At 45.7% G+C, this 16,827-nt stretch overlaps 1 protein-coding gene across 1 annotated transcript; it reads left to right on the top strand.

The window, feature by feature from the left end:
• Positions 1-16,614, top strand: mms22l (MMS22-like, DNA repair protein). Its single transcript, XM_041044700.1, has 26 exons — positions 1-121; positions 1,174-1,371; positions 1,525-1,650; positions 1,845-1,897; positions 2,405-2,492; positions 2,633-2,810; positions 3,009-3,102; positions 3,248-3,378; positions 3,619-3,732; positions 3,827-4,003; positions 4,396-4,458; positions 4,556-4,675; positions 5,107-5,342; positions 7,575-7,791; positions 7,921-8,210; positions 11,624-11,805; positions 12,090-12,240; positions 13,035-13,174; positions 13,362-13,504; positions 13,864-14,020; positions 14,184-14,329; positions 14,481-14,692; positions 14,914-15,080; positions 15,481-15,577; positions 15,753-15,920; positions 16,109-16,614. Exons 2-26 carry the CDS (start codon positions 1,199-1,201, stop codon positions 16,182-16,184), a joined length of 3,699 nt encoding a protein of 1,232 aa, XP_040900634.1. The 5' UTR covers positions 1-121; positions 1,174-1,198; the 3' UTR covers positions 16,185-16,614.
• The last annotated feature ends 213 nt before the right edge of the window (positions 16,615-16,827 follow it).

The raw sequence follows: 16,827 nt of genomic DNA on the forward strand, positions 1-16,827 counted from the left end.
GTGTTTCACTAACATCTGTGTTCCTGGAGTCGATGCTGTGTTTAGATTTCCAGTTAGACACACCGCTGTTTCAGTTTACTGACGCCAGCTGCATTCACGATAAGCAGATAGTACGTAAAAGGTATCTGTTGTTTTGTGTATTGTAATTTTCCATGTTGTGTGGAAATGCTGTCCATATAAACAGTAATATATATGCCTGTGTGTGTGTGTGTGTGTGTGTGTGTGTGTGTGTGTGTGTGTGTGTGTGTGTGTGTGTGTGTGTGTGTGTGTGTGAGAAATGCTTTAAATATGCACTGATCGAACACCATACTTATACTTGGTAGTTCCTCCCTTTACTCTCAAACAGCCTCAGTTCTTCGTGCATCACATCATTTCTGCAGATTTGTCCGCTTCACATTCATGATGTGCATGTTTATGCTCTGTGAATCTCAGTATAGTGGCTGGGGAGGACACTGAATTCACTGAGCTCATGGCCGTGTTCATGTTTGAGACGACTTTTGCGTTGTGACATGGAGCATTATCCTGCTGGAATTAGAAGATGGCAAACTGTGTTCATAAAGGCATGCACATGGGTAGTAACTATACTCAGATAGGCTGTTGCATTCAAACAATCATTGACTGGTATGAATAGGCCCAAAGTGTGCCATGGCAAAATTCCTCACGCCATTACACCACCACTGCCAACCTGTGGTGTTGACGCAACGCAAGGCAGTTTGGATCCATGGATTCATGCTGTTGATGCCAAATTCTGATCCTGCCATCTGCGAGCCTCAGCAGAAATCCAGATTCATCAGACCAGGCTACGTTTTTCATGTCTTTCACCTCAAGGTTGGACGTGTCGTTCTTTCTGAGATGCTTTTCTGCTCACCACAGTTGTAAAGACTGAGTTACCCTAGTCTTTCTGTTAGCTCCGACAAGTCTGTCCATTGTCCCCTGACGTCTCTCATCAAACAAAGCGTTCCTGTCCACAGACCTGCTGCTCACTGGATGCATTTTTTATTTTTGGCTCCATTCTGAGTTAAACTTTAGAGACTGTTGTACATGAAAATCCCAGATCAGCAGTTTCACAGATACACCAGCCCCGGCTGGCACCAACAATCTTACCACAGTCAAAGTCACTGAGATCACACTTTTCCTTATAATGTCTGAGCGTAGTGTTTTTTGTCGTTAAAGGTGATACTGATTCTGCACAGACAACATGGCAGACGACTTCAGCCAATCCCTCACCCCGCCAGTTTCCCCCTTTGCAGCAGACAGCCTATGTGAGCTGACTCCAGCGGAGCCGCCTTGCTTCTGCTGCTCTGAAACAAAGGATGACCCCACTGGAGCGCTCTCCACAGAGGGATACGCTGCCAGAGGCTCACTGAAACGGTATAGTCACCATAATCACAGTAAACCATATCGCCCCATTTTAACACCACAAAGGAAACTTCAGTTACCTGGACGAGGCAGAAGCCTCAGCAGCAGAAAAAAAAAATCTTTGTAAATAAAGTCTTAACTGATGTGAATGCATCCTCTCTATAGGCTGCTCTTGCATCTTGACCCGGCCCCCACCGAGTACGAGACAGACACAGTGGAGATTTTTGGCTTCACCTGGGTAACAGAGACAGCACTGGTAGAATCTACAAAGCTGCTCTTTGGTCTGTTCAGGTAAGCCAAGATGTGAAACAGATCTCAGTCACATTTACTTTATGTCCCAACCACCACCCGAATCTGAAAATCCTTTTCTGTGGCAGCAAGAGCTTAGTGAACTAATTTGTGTTTAAAACAAAAAAAAAAAAAGAAAAAAAAAATTTCATTCACATACTTGTCAGTGGTCTTATTTGCTCTTTGTTATATTTCAGACAGAGGGTTTACAGGTTGGAGACCTTGGTGCAGTCCAGTTCACATGACTTTGGTAAGCTTGTCTATATATGTATATGTATTTTTTTTTTAAAGATGACCCAAAGTAGTATCACCAAATAACACTCACCATTTAAGTGTGTGCTTAGCCCAATCCCAGTGTCCCCCTAAGGCCTAAAGCCTAAACTCTCACAGACGTAATTGACGTCACATGGTAAGTAAGTGTGAGATGCTCCCTCAGGAAAAGTCTGCAGTCTTTCCAAAGTCTGGACTTTTGGAAAGTGTGCATGGAGGACTCAAAATGTCTGCAAGAGAGCCCTCATGCAATTGATAATTGGACAGTGGGACAGCCCTAAGCCCTCACAGATTTCACAGGAACACGCCTCAAAGTCTGTGAATGGACCATTCTCCGAAGCTAGTGGACTTCTTGTTGAGCTATCCGTTTCATAAAATGAGTTTACTACGAAGAGATTGTTGGGCTCAGTTCTAGTGTTTGAGATGTGTCTGATATCTGATACAGTGGGGCTTGTTTTACTTACATAAGATCTGCTATGTGTCTTAGGTCAAGCAGGAAACCTCCACTATGACGCAGAAGACCTCAGGCAACAGTGTGTTTCATTTCTTCAGTTTGTCAAAGTCTTTCTGCACAGGTAATTCTTTGTTTTTAATGTCAACACTGGCACCACTAATTAAAATGTTTTAAACTACATATTATAATGTCACACATTCAGCTGCCTGTACTGCATTTGTTTGTTTATTTGGACATCCATGTCCTTTTGGATCTGTTCAGATACCTGCTACCCCCCAGCTCCCTGGATGCACGTCCCTCCCACCCCTACGAGCAACTGGAAGCTCAGCTCCCCTCTGCTCTTCTGGAGGAGCTGTTTGGCATCACTCTCCTCATAGGACGACTCAAGGACCTGCCTTCCAACGTTCAGAGTGCATTTACTATGCAGAACCAGGGAAAGGTACAACTGAATGTTGATTAGCCTGCATAGATATGACTTTGTGTTACATAGGCATCAGTTTATACTGTGAAGGACATAGGGATTGGAAACAGGTACAACAAAAGTGGAAATGGAAGCTTTACAGAGCAAAGGAAATGTTATAGTAACTGTAATGAGGAATGACTCACTCAGCTTACTCAGCTCTGCGTCCCTCCACAGATTTTTCCTCCCTCCTGGCATTTGTTACACCTTCACCTCGACATCCACTGGTCAATCTTGGAAATCCTTCACCTGCTTGGTCACAAGATGCAAGGTTTGTGTCGCGTCCTTGCACCAGAATACTCAGACAGCAAACTAAAACTAAACATACTGGAATGTGAGATGCGGCTTGTGTGCAGTGTTGTTAGTCATTATCATGGAAACAGACTTTTTGTAATTTTACCTGTTCATCTCTCCAGGCCAGGTGGTGTACGCCCACCAGTTTGTGAACCTGACAGGAGAGAACCTGACTGATGCCAGTCTGTTTGAAGAACACCTGTGCAGTCTGCTGTGTGACCTTACTGGTCTGGCCATGGGCAAATACGGCAAGGTGGGCGGCTGGCCACAAATCACTACATCTTACTGTTGAGATGCATCAGTGGTATTTCTGTGTGTTTTTGACTCAAAATATAACTGTGATTCTGATATAATTACAACATTTAGTACCCAGTTAGCTGAAACTGGATGAAATTTGCATATAGCAAACATTATGTACCAAAAATATTTGAGTGTAAAGCAGAGCTGTAGTTGGAAGCAGCTCCTGTGTTAAATGGATCCTGATGATTTCTAGGTGAGGCCTACAGAGGCTCTGAGCAGCCATCACTACCTTTGCTCCTGCACTAAAGAGCTGTGGGTCCTACTCATGCACCTTCTGGAATACAGAAATAAAGTGTTGCACACACAGGTAACACAAATACACACACGTTCACAGTCACACAATAAATTATGACTCTGTCTTTAGTAAAATAACGAGTGTGTGTTTCCCATTATCCCTCTAGTCTTTTTGGAGCTACATGAACTCGTTGCTGAGACCTCTTGTTTCAGGGAAACCTGCAGCAGAACAGTTCAGTGGCCTCCCCACTCACTGTAAAGACCCTCTGGGATTCACATGGTGGCTCGTCACCCATTTAGCAATGTTAGGCCAGTACAGTCGTAGTGGCACAGTTCAGATCGAGGTAAGAGACTGAGAACCACAATATTGTTACCTATAGGTGTTATACTGCATAAAACCTGGGTGTCAATATAAGAGTATATCACAGACTGCAGAGTACTGAGAGAGATATTTCTGACCAGGGAGTCTGGAATTAACTGTCTAGAAAAATCTGGCAAAAATGTTTTAAATATTTGAATATGCACTTGACCTTAACCACATACATTTGACCATGTGGGTGTGTGTGTATGTGTATATATATATCTGCTTTAGCCTTCATTACACAGGCGACAACACTGACTCTTAACATATTTTGTCTACATTTATACATTAATTCGAGTATAATTAATAACTATTGATATGTGTTTTTTTGTAATTGTTTTTAAGAATATCATCTCCTCTTATCTGCACCCACAGAAACACCTGGGTGATAACTGGGCTTTTGTGGAAGAGCTGCTCAGGTTGACTTGTAATCCCAAGGTCAGCACTGATTCCAATTTTAACTTTTTAAATACATTTTTTAAAATACATTTTTGGCAGTTGTAGACTAAATTAAACACTGTGTGTGTTATAACAGGGAGGTCTGGCCGAGGAGCAGATTAGGATGCATGTCCACTGCTGTCTCAGTCTCTGTCTCCTGTGGGACCCAAGCACCAGTGCTGTCTCCACTCTTTGGGACTACTACAGCAAGAATATGGTGAGGACAAGTCTCTTTAGGAAACAAGGACATGAAATCCTGTGGTCCCTTGGTAAAATACAGGCAATTAAGTTGCATGAACTTGATATGCTCCCTCATTTTAAGCATATCTGCTATAATCATAGCACATTTAGTTTTCTTTGATGATGTAAATAACCCTGTTTACCACTTTTTGAGATAATATATCATATTCTTTAACTTCTTTGTCTTCAGTGTTGCTCTTTTGTTTTATTGATATCATTCTAAAAGATTCACTTTGTGTAAGGAAGTAAGGGCTTGTTGCTCATCTCTGACCTTGTAGATTGTTTTATGAGTTGCATCATATTTGTTGCTATATTATTTACTAACTCCAACCCAAGACAAACCCCTTTTTGCTTCAGGGTATAACCAAAGCCTGTACAGTTACATGATCTGCTTTCCTTCCACTCCAGAACGCCTCACTCACTGTGCCCTGGCTCGGGATGTCTGGCCTGGGCACCTTGTGCAAGACTCCCCTGGCTCTGTTGGAACAGGCCCGCAGCTGCTGCTCCCCCTCTCCCCTCCATTCTCCAGGACACACCCAGCTCTACCGCTCAGCCAACTCCTTCCACATCTTCCTTCGAGTGTTGGCCCTGTGCCTTGGCCAGGACAGGGCTGGTGGAGTCCCACAGAGACAGATCAAAGGAAGGTAAGGATGGAGAGAAGTCTGGAAGACTTTGTAGTTCCCGCTCCTTCACATTCGCTTCCACCAGGAAAAGTAGGTCTCACAGCCAGCCAGTCAACTCTACATACCGTTCACATGTAGGTTTTTGGAGGGAAAACCTGGAGTGGACGCTCTGAGAAATGATCACTAATCAGGACTAGGCTGTGCAGGATTCCTGTTTCCCGTTGATCTTCTAATGTGTGATGTGGTTGGATTTGTGTGTGTGTGTAGGTGTATACTTGCATGAATACACAAACAACATGTGTGTTTGCTCACTATCATGCTTTTCAGTCTTGTTTGTGTGGGTGCCAGGTGCACCACAGTCTCCTAGTGCGTCTTTGATATTTACTCAGGCCCCCCAGTGGAGCAGGTGTCTCAGGAGTCAACCACCTGCTCTTCAGCACAGACCAGAGCCAAGGAGCCTCCTCACACACACACACACACACACACACACACACACACACACACACACACACACACACACACAGTGCACCTGCTCCCTAGAGTAGTGACATGGTTTCAGAGTGTGTGAGGCCTTTGGATGGAAGGAGAGTGTGTGTCTTTGTGATGGAAAGTAAGAAAAAAAGAGAGGAGAGATCACAAGCTGATGTGCACATCAGAACCGAGCGCTGGACCATCCTATATCCCAGGCCGGCTGGGCGCCAGAGAGAGGCATCCGTAGATAAATCCGCCTAATGACTTCCCTCTGTCTGGAATGTGCTCAGTAGCACTGCAGACATGGGGGCTAATTAGCTAACGAGCGTGGCGGTTAATTCGCCTTAACGAAGCTGTGTTGGTTTCCAACACGGATAGAGAGGGGAGCTTGGGTGGTGGGGAGTGGAGTTGGGGGGGGGGGGGAGTGGGATGTGGGTGGTAGGCAGTCTGGCAACAGCCACACTAGCTGGCAACAGGCTGGGACAGGTCCAGATTCCCCCCGCCCCCACCTCCCCTCCACCAAAACTATCACCACTGCCTCTCTCCCTCCCCCCCCTCAGGAGGCGTGAGGCGTGCCGACCGCATCGCTACAACGTTTCGGCAGCGTTCCCACTCCTGGCCGGGCTCTGTGGGACACCCGCAACGTCCGCATTAATGGGATCGACTGTGAACATGTTGATCTCCAACGCAGGGAGTTAGGAGCATCTGCTCGCCTCCGGAAAAAAAAGCTGTCCGGAATAAACAAACAGACAGGCAGGTTGGGAGAACACAGAAAATCCCCACTGCTGCCTCCCAGTGAGCTGCTTATATCCCTGTTACATATTACCCATTCATCTATTTAAATCTCCCTCCCCTCACACTCTGACTGAATGCTTGGCCACCTTCTCCTTTTATAGTCCTCCGTGGGTGTAACTAAGCTGATTTCGGTGTTAACCTGGTCGTTCTCAATTCCTCTCTCGTTTTTCTCCACTCCTTTATATCAGTCATACTTCTTACACTGAGTTTGTCTTGGGATGCTCGCTGTTTGTGTTTTGACCCAAACAGCGGCTCACTCACCTGTGTGGGCTGCATCTGTGTTTGGGAGGTGGGATAGAAAAGGGGAGTGGGAGTGGGAGTTGGGGTGGGGGGTGTTCTTCTGTGTTTTCCTGCCAGGCGAGCAAACAGCAAGCTGAATGTGTGGCAATGCATGTGTGTGTGTGGTTTTATTGATCTCTCTCTGGTGTTGCAGTAAATTGGTTTGGCTGTAGAGAGAGGGACCAAGCGCCTACTGCTGTGTGTCTGAGTGTCTCTGACATTTAACATGATCTTTAAAGGCATTTCTCTACAGTGCCCGCAGGATCTAACAGCGTGCTGGGTGGTTCTCTATTCTTCCTCCCTTCTCTCACTTTTTCTTTCTTTCTCTCTCTCTCTCACACACACACACACACACACACACACACTGGACATACATTGGCTGGGCAGACCAGCCTCTCCCCTGGAGCTGAGAGGGTGATGGAGGCAGGTGGTGGGGTGCACGGTGGGGGTGGAAAGTTCAACTACTCAGTATTTAAAGTCAGAGGTTTCAGAAGAGCAAATTACCTCTGACAAGTTGGTCAGTGGAAGTGAAGAAATCTAAAATATGACAAAAAAAAAAACAACTTAACCATTGTCTTGCATCAGATTAAATCATATTGAAAACAGTGGACACTGTCTCTGACCTCTTTTTCTTTTAGCTCACCATCTCTTGTGCCATGTTTTAAAATCTTTGTTTCCTTTCTCCTCTATTTTTCTCTATACTTCCAGGATTTACTCCAAGTTTTCCTCAAAGAAGATGCAGGAGTTGTCGGAGGCGGGCCTCATGAATTTCCTGCTGCTGTTTCTGGTGGTGGCCCGGCAGGTAGAGCTGGAGGATGTGGCCAGCAGAGCCTGTGAGCTGTTAGGCTTCCTGCCCTCTAACTGCCCCCCTGGGCACCGCACCCTTGTCTGGAGGGGACAGCTATCACTGCTGTTGTTGTTCCAGGTAAGTTTGTTAATCAGAAAAAAAAGATTCAGAAAACACACAGGATATGCTAGTTATCTGGAGCTAGTGCACTGTTACAAGCTGGGCTTACAATTTCACATTTTTCACATTATGTGGTCTTTGTTCAAGGAGAGGGGTCTGGATGTTGGTGCCCAGGCAAGCTGGTTGGCTTCCTCCTTCAATGACATGGCCAAAGAGTTCTACAGTAAGACCACAGAGGTGTCTCGCAAACTTGCCCTCTGGGGCCCACTTGGCTCCTTCCTGGATGGTGTGTCCGAGGTGTTTGAGATGAGCACCAGTCTCAGCCTATCAGAGGAGAAGCTGCTAAATGAAGGATTCGATTGGTTGCTGCCCGCCTGCCGCCAGTCAGAGCTGAATTCTGCCCTGAGCTTTCTGCAGATTGTCCTCGCCCAGCTCAGGTAAGACAGCAGGTCATCTGAGTCATCGGCTCCCGGCTATCTCTTTTCCTCAGTTTCTCTGATTTTTTTTCCCAAACAAATAGCAGACACATTCAAACAAATGTTTTTCTGGCCAAGGCCAAACTAAGCTTTTATTAAAACCTGATAAGTGGCCACAGCAGAGAGTGATCTCTTCTGCTCGTCCCAACCCAGTCCAGAGTCTCCTCACTTCTCATACTCACAATAGGTGGATTGTGCTGGCTGCAGGAATGAGTGTCTGTAAAGACCTTATGTTGCGTTGAGGCCCCTGTTCCAGTCTCAGGAGGCCTACTGGCCTCCAGGTCACCCTCATCAGGGGCTGCCAGAGTCCTGAGTAGAGTTACAGGCCCGAGAGACCCTCCATGGAGCTTCCTGTGGTCATGGGGGATGGCGGTAGTGCTGTGGGTCTGTTGAGAGACTGTGGTCAGGAGGGCGTCAGGACGGGTTCAGCTGTAGGACACAGGTGTTCGTTACATGAACGACCCCAGCAGAGCGTCAAAGAGCTGCAGCTGAAACGGTGTCTGTTTATGTGGGGACGCAGAGGCGGGAACAGAGGTGACAGTAGATGGAAGTCAGGTGAGACCGTAAGTTTATGGAGTGAGAAATGATCTGTGATCTTTTAGCGCACAGTAGATACATCTGAGTTAAATGTGATGTTAAAGAGCTGAGTGTCACCTTGCTTACCAGCCTTGAATTTTGCAGTTACCCTTTGCTTTCTAATGAGCCATAATAACAAGTAGCACCGTGTAGCCTTAGAACAAAGCACATACAAGAGAGAAAGCACAAACATTAAGGGAAACACACTCCAAATCCAGAAATGCAGCAAATACAGAAACACATCCAAAACAGGGAAAGCACGCTAAAGAACTGCTTCATGCGTAGTGCTCTGGAACACTAGGGTTCGATTTGGATAAGAAGCAACTTGACTGCCCATCAGACATTATATACATAATCTAACCTATTTGCAAAGCTTTATTGCTTAAATAAGCTGCCTGCAGCTGCTGGAAACAATGAGAGTGGGGAGACGGGACCAAGTTGTGAGCCAGAGAACCAAAATAATGAGCAGGAAGACGCTAAAACGCTCATCGAGTTCATGATTACGAGCGGCACATTTCACACTATACACAGTGATTGCGTTCATTTTAAAGTATGAAAATTTTGAGTAGACAGGTTTAAACAGTGTAATCAAAGACTGTGTAAAGATGAGTTCAGATCTGAGCAGTAACTAGTACTCACACAGTTCTAACAAAGCACTGAGGTTTGCTGCATTTCTCTCTATATATGTAATTCCTTAAATTGTTTTTACACCACTAGATATGAATTGTGTTTGTGTGGCGTGTTAGTAAGCACTGAAATTATTACTGCTACCCTACTTAATACTTACCACTACTTGCAAAAGGTTAATAAATGAGCTGAAACACTAGATTGAGGACATTGTGAAGTTAAGTGTTACCAAGCCCTATCACTTTTCCATGTAGGTGTATGATTGCTTTAATTCTCCGGTGTATACATTCCACCCTCTCCTGCACACACAAACCTACACACCTGCCCACGCAGCAAAAGTGAATCACTAACCCAAGTGTACTGCTCTCTTATTTCAATGCTGGGCTCCCATAACACGGTATCTGGTTAGCACTGCTAATTCCCAAACTTCCCATCTCAGATCTTGGGGTTGGAGGGCACACATTTGCACATTAATGGCCAAGGAGAGAGAGAAGAAGAGAACTCCCAGAGGCCCTCTGTGTTATGGCCCGGACCACACTGACCCATTTAACCAAAAAAAAAAAAAATTTAAAAAAAACAAAAAAAAACCATGCTCTCTCTTTCCAATTCGTCCCGCCAAATTAAACATAATTCTTCGGCCTGGCAGTTCTCAGTATCTCTTTGTGATTAATGCCTTTTCTGTGACACAATTAATGGGTAATTATGTAGCCTGGCAAATTTAGCCTGTGCATCATTATGTCTATTAAGAGCTGTGTGGAATCTGCACACATTAGGAGAATTATTCTGCCAATGGCTGAGGCAGCGGAGGGTCCGAACATTCACTCTTGATAGCCATCGCCATGGTGCCGAGGCAAGAAGCCAGTCCCAGGCATAATTCCTCAGTTTGATTCCTTCCCATGACCCTCTGCTGTGGGAGGGTGTGGGTGGCACTGGTTGATGAGGTGAGCTGCATTGGCACACCCTGCTGGATCTGTTTTTCGGTACAAACAATTAATCCCCATCTCCTTGGCTTGATAAAATACAAGCCTCCCTGTGAAGTGTTTTGCTTTGTGAGCATTAAGACATTTTACCTGATGTGGAGCCTTTATTTTCAAAGTCAAGGACACCTGCTGTTGGGGTCTGTTATGAGAAATTTAGTAAGGATTACACCTATGCATTTTGATAGAGATGCGTGGATAATTTTAAAGCAAAGGTGGACATGGAGGGAGTCCAGCTCGTCCCTGTCTGTCTGTCATTGTTAGGACGCTATATTTTTATTTCATGCATCTGTATGTTGGATGTGGCTGGGGGAAGGGTTAAACGGGGTCCCTAATGGCGTGTTGGTGTTGAGCGTGTGTGTGTGTTTTGTGCGTACACATTGTAAGAAGCCGCAGTGAGGAGGATTAAGTGGGGTCTCTGACGATGTCTTGTACAATGAGGGTTGATGGGTGTGAAAGGCCCATTCCGCAGTAGTAACGAGGCTAATGAATTCAGACTCTAATCGATTGTCTCAGCTCTCTCTGGATTAGATGCAACCTTGCTGGAAGGGAAGGCACCGTAGAGGTGTGTGTATGTGTGTGTGTGTGTACTATGGTAGCAGACAAGAGCGCGTGGTTGAGGACGGGATTGAAGGGGGCTTTGCTAGTTCCTCTATCCTTTCCTCCTCTCCCAGCACACCTCAAAACCCTGCATCCCCACACCCCCATCCGGGCGAATGAGGGGGACAGGAGGATCATCTCCAGTCTAAATGAGATTACAGCTCCTTCAGCTGCTTATCTGGGCTAATGCCAGCCACTGTGGGGCTGCTGTAGCGGCTGGGGCCAGGGCCAGGGATGAGCCAGAAGAGCCAAAGTATAGTCTGTGTACAGGGGATCAGCATTAGGCTCCACTCTATGGCTATAATATCCTCCTCTCCTTCCCCACCTCTACTTCCATCCAGCTCTGCTCCACACTGCAGCGCACCGCCGCACCAGTAATCCCCCAGGAGAGAAGAGGGAGAAAACACGTGAAGAAGTAGTGAAAGAGAGAAACGGGGGAGCAAAAGGATTTCAGAAAGTAGAGGGTGGAGTTGGGGGGCAGTGAGTGTTGTACACAAGAGGGAGCACTATGTTGTTTTGCATCGGTTTGATTTGTTTATCTGCTTTCTTTGTGTGTGTGTGTGTGTGTGTGTGTGTGTGTCTGTGTCCTTCCAGACGGGTCCATCAGCGCAGTGTCCAGTCAGCACCTACCTTGGCCTGGGCTCCTGCTTCCACCAGTGTGGTGAAAGAGCGCCACCTAGCGGTAGCAGCGGCTCTCTGGGCACATTTCTTCCCCTTCCTGCGCAGCCTACGCCTCTCACAGACCCCTCCAGCACAGCTGGCAGATGCAGCTGCAGGTCAGTGACGCCCACTGGGAGGAAAAAGACACTGAGTAGAGAAGGCTGGAGGGCGGGGGGAGAGCAGGAACAGTTCTGGACCAGAGTTCAGCTAAAATGGATTTCTGATGGCCGACGCTGATCATTTTGAGTTGACGCCACCATTTTACATGAAGGCAGAGAGTTTGTTCTAGAAAGAAATGTGTATGGACAAACCAGTCCAGACAAAAGCTTTGTGCATTCATCGTGCATGTGTCAGCTTTGTAGCAATTCACACAAAAATGAACTAATTTCATCTTCCTCAGGATTCACCCTGCTCGCCTTTGATCTGCCGGGCTCTGCCCCCCAGGACCTTCAGCCTAACCCAGTCCAGTCCATCATGCAATGCTTTGGCTGGGACGACATGGTTCACCCACTTCTAGTGACTCGCTACCTCCCCCACCTGCTCCAAAACAGGTACAGTTACCCTTCCAGATACAGATACATCCACCCTTTGTGGCTGTTTTTCAATCCCAAAGCATTTTTACCTCATGACTCCAGATGGAGAAACATCTAGTTGGTCAGATGATGGGACGATGTACTCCTCTGTTCCTGTCAGCTATCAAGCATCATCATCATCCACTTGACAGAACTGTTTTTGTCCTGTAGGTATATTGGGAAGTGTACAATTAATAACTCAGACAGTTAGCATCCTTGGCATTATGAAAAATAGGTTTTAATGAAGAAGTTGCACCCAAGCCTCTAAACAGAATACAAAATGTGATGCATCTTCAAAATTACACTCAAGGGTAACCAAACAGCGTGACTATTTCAACCTCAAAGGTCCTCTTCAGACAGCGCCAAGTGATATTAAGGTGCTACGCCTGAATATAAAGGCAGAACAAGGACACTGCTTGTGTTTATTGTGTAGAGGTCCCAGCCTGCCAAGCCTCTTTTCTCTACAGTTTAAGCTGTTATATATATATGTGATTTAACAAATGAAGTCATGGTTTCGTTTAAGCACAAATGTAATTAAATTACCCTCCCTTAACTCCCTCTGTTATTCTAGACTAATCATTAAAAACTGTAAGTCAATTCAAAGGAAATCTGATGAGAAGAGTAAAATAAAAAACAGAATATGACTTCAGCATGATGAGGCGTTAAATCTGAATTTTAACACTGACATTAACGTAGTTGTGCTTGTACTATATGACGTTTGTAACTACATGTTACACTTGAGTTCAGTGAATTTCCGTCTCTGTTGTTTCCAGTGAGCTGGTGTCATCGCTAAGCGGTGATGGTTGTGGTGTTGTGTCGGGTTCGGCACAGAGGCTGTCAGTGAGGGCCTGGTTCAGATGTGTTCTACAGCAGCACCTTCACAAGAACCCAGATGGGTCTGACAGCAGAACAGGTAATACATAATATATGTCCATACCTCTAAAGTAAACTGGAGTATTTGTGCCTTGAGGAATTTGTTTGAGCTGTAAAATAAAACAAACCCACAGTGAATAACATGCTAGGTGGCACTTGCACCACTTTGTTCCCATACCCAAACTGTTACAGTATAGTAAATATCTATAATATACTGTGTTATATAGGCCGTGCTGTGGAGGAGCAGTTGTGTGAACTGACCCGGCTGGTGCTGAGGCTTCCTGAAGTGGACAGTCTTCTGCAGACAGCTGGCCTCCAGCCCACAGCCACCAGGCTGGAGTCCACTTCAGCCCTGGAGATGTTTATCAAGGTAACACACTGACAAACACACAGTGGTGTATTAGTGATGTCAGTCATCCTTTTGTCTTTGTGCATTTTAAAATTTTGCTTTAAGGAGTGGATTTACAGTGTCAGGCTGTGGGAGACACTGTTTGCTGTCACCTCAGTTGACAGCAGGCCTTCATAGTATATCCCTGAGATGTACCAGTTTCTTTAGTTTGTGTGTGTAAGACATCCTGTACTCTGCATACCTAAGTAAAATTCATCCCAGTGCCTTTACTTATATGCTTAACCTATCGTTGTCGTATCTGTTCTCTGCTGCTGCAGCCTGAATACAGATGCAAATATTTCCATGAACTTCTTTTCTTATCTGCCTTCTCGTGGTGTCAGGCTGTAGGCTGTGTGTACAGTGGACTGCAGGTTTTGTCTGAGCGTTCAGCCATGGTGACCAGAGCCCTGGACTACATTGGAGACATCCTGAAACACATTAAACCCTCTCTGGTCAGCAAGAACCAAGAGGGACTGCAGCTGGCCTACTGGGCTGTTGGTGCGTGTAAAACCCATACACCTCAAACACACTTTACAACACACAAATCTTGTGCTCTGCATTGTTTCTTTGCTGTCACACTGTGTTCTGAGTCACAGGCAGGAGTGAGGAATTACTACACTTGTGTGTATCTCTATGTTTGACTCCGTTCTGTGTGATCCAGGCTGCATAGTGAAGCACTGGAGCCCCCTGCTGGCCACATCCAAAGCCCAGCAGCTGCTGTTTCGTATTGTGGACGGGCTGCTGCTTCCCCACAACCTCACACAGCAGGATAAAGCTCTCAGGGACAGCCTGCCTCTGTATCTACAGGTTAGGACAAACATACACCATACACTGAAAACACAGGACACACAGCAGGCCTAAAGGTGTTAGGTGTCGTGAAAGAGGACTAATCAAAACCTCTCATTCATCATTTGTTCAGATGTTTCCGTTCTGACATTTGTAATTTATTCTCCTGCAGGGCTTGTCAGTGGCTTCCAGTGTGTCTCAGTCTCAGGGCGCCTACCTGAAGCAACAGCTCCGCTCTGTTACCCGCAGATATCTGGACCATTTCCTTCCTGCCTCACCCTCCGTGGGCATCATTGCCAACCACCCGGTGCTTCTGAGTGCCTGCGAGGCCAACTCAGTCACCCGGGGGGCAGCGCTGAGGAGGACCATCCTGGAGGTGCTTTGGTAGGTCTCTAGAACTGGAACGTGATTTGTCGTTTCACCCCAACCGTGTGGCTCCTGTCCCGCAGATCAGTGAATGTATATGAGTGACAGGATAAACAGGATGGGTGTAACTCCAACAGATAAATGACTGCTTATGTTTTTCCATAAATGTATTTCTTAAAGTATGCAGATCATATTCTGAACTACTACGTTGTTAGAAAAGTCCCTCTCTGATTTCACAGTGACAGCTTCCTGCAGATGAAAGGCTACGCCCCTCCGCCTCGCCTAGCCTCAGTTCTGATGTTCCTGTTGGAACTTTTGAGGCGGAACAATGACTCAGACCCCGCCCTGCTCACTGTGCCCCTCCCCTCTCTGCTGCGCTGTGTGATGCTGGTCAATGAACCGCAGGGTAAGACGTATTGTGTAGGACTTCTGCCTTGTCTGTGAGTTGCAGTGAGTTGTGAGTTGCTGCTAAGTTATGATACAGAGGACATCCTTTGGCTCACCTGGTGATGTATGTATGGTTTGAGTCATTGTTTCCCAGTGGAAGAAACAAATCAAACACCTTGAAAGAGTTTAACTAACTTTGGGTTACCTACATGGCAGTCACTAGACCACCCTCCTCAGGTTTGCAGCCAAACCTGACTGGATTAATGTTGTACTGATGCCTCTGATGGTGTCATACAGGCAAAGTTAACATGACCTACATGACTTGTTTTTTCAGGATCACACATATGTTTGTATGTGTGACTGCAGTTTTGATTATCCACAGCTAATGATGACATTTTGATCTTTTTTTTTCTGTGCAGTGAGGAAGACAGGCACTGAGGCTTTACAGCTCGTGGTGGAGCGATGTGCTGCTGCATCTGCAGAGGGACCGTGTGAACAGATGATCACTGTCTTACGGTAACTGACAGTAATGTCTAGAAATAAATATCTGCACCCGTATGTTGTTGTTGTCCACAGGAAGCAAAGACCCTGATGTGGGCACTGCAGACACAGAGTAAAACTATCCGTCTTACATTCAGTTCGATTCTGTCCTTCATGGTTTTCACTGTTTGTGTCATCCCCATGCTTGTAGGTCATTTGTGGAGGAGAATGAGGGAGTCTACGACAGGCAGGTGTACAGCGTCCTGGAGACTGTGGCTGTTTTAGATCCCTCTGTGGTCCAAGCTCTCATTCCCAACCTGTCTCTCAGTCTGAGAAACACTGAACACAAGAGAGGACTAGGGAAGAACATCGCCTTGAGGTGAGCAAGCATATGAATCATTTCCTGGAGGACATGCAGACCGTATTTATCACCTTAAACTATTTTTAAGTTGTCTAGACAATAAACCGGTGTTCTGTACTGAACTAGAAATATTCTGTAGCTGTGCTTTTTAGCTGCTTTGTTGTATGTGTCCACTAATGTGACTGCTCCATCTCTCTGTGTAACAGGAGTGCATATAGGAAGTTGCTGTGCCTCCTCGGGGAGAGTGGGCAGGCTGAAATAACCAGTTTGGAAGAGGACTGAAAAGTTTTTTTTTTTTTAAATAAAAAATAAAATAAATAAGAGGACTAGCTCCAGGACCTGGCACCATCTCCAAGAATCACTTCTTAGTCATACCAACCTTCTGTTTTTGCCAAATTTCTTGATTTGGTCATCAGAAAAGTGCATTACAGTGTTGCCTTCAAGGGTATCTTACAAAATCTGAGGGTTGAGTGCATTTTGTTACTGTGAAAACCTAAACTACTGGTGTGGTGGATGCAGGCAGCTGTGATACCTTTGCAGGAACGTTTCAAGAGGCCTCACCAGTCACTTAATGCACTTTGAAGGTTCTACACAGCCTGATGTGATCCAATCATGGACTATACGCCTAATATCACCAACTTGTATATAATGTACATATTGTAAAGAACATGTAGTTCTGGATTTGGAAAATGTGACAATAAATATGAATGTGCTCATAACTGTCAATATAACTTCTGATCTCAGTTCTATAGAAAAAGAAGTGAGGAATGTGAAGTGAGACTATTTGTGCTTATACCACAAGGTGCTGGATCTGTTTCTACTCGCTTGGCACTCTGAATTACAGATTTGATGACAGTCGTGGGCGATCCCAAAGAGTTCAGTAGCAAAAAAAAAAAAAGTACAGGAGGGTACTGTTTGTTCCAAT

The sequence above is a fragment of the Toxotes jaculatrix genome, chromosome 8 (assembly GCF_017976425.1).
Source record: "Toxotes jaculatrix isolate fToxJac2 chromosome 8, fToxJac2.pri, whole genome shotgun sequence".
Classification (NCBI taxonomy): domain Eukaryota; kingdom Metazoa; phylum Chordata; class Actinopteri; family Toxotidae; genus Toxotes; species Toxotes jaculatrix.

What these genes read in the sequence shown, in the direction of transcription:
- mms22l (XM_041044700.1), top strand. Translation starts at nt 1,199, where the DNA reads ATGGCAGACGACTTCAGCCAATCCCTCACCCCGCCAGTTTCCCCCTTT. An exon ending in GGTTGACTTGTAATCCCAAG is followed by an intron (nt 4,459 to 4,555) that starts GTCAGCACTGAT and finishes GTGTTATAACAG; the next exon opens with GGAGGTCTGGCCGAGGAGCA. An exon ending in CCCCACCTGCTCCAAAACAG is followed by an intron (nt 12,241 to 13,034) that starts GTACAGTTACCC and finishes TGTTGTTTCCAG; the next exon opens with TGAGCTGGTGTCATCGCTAA.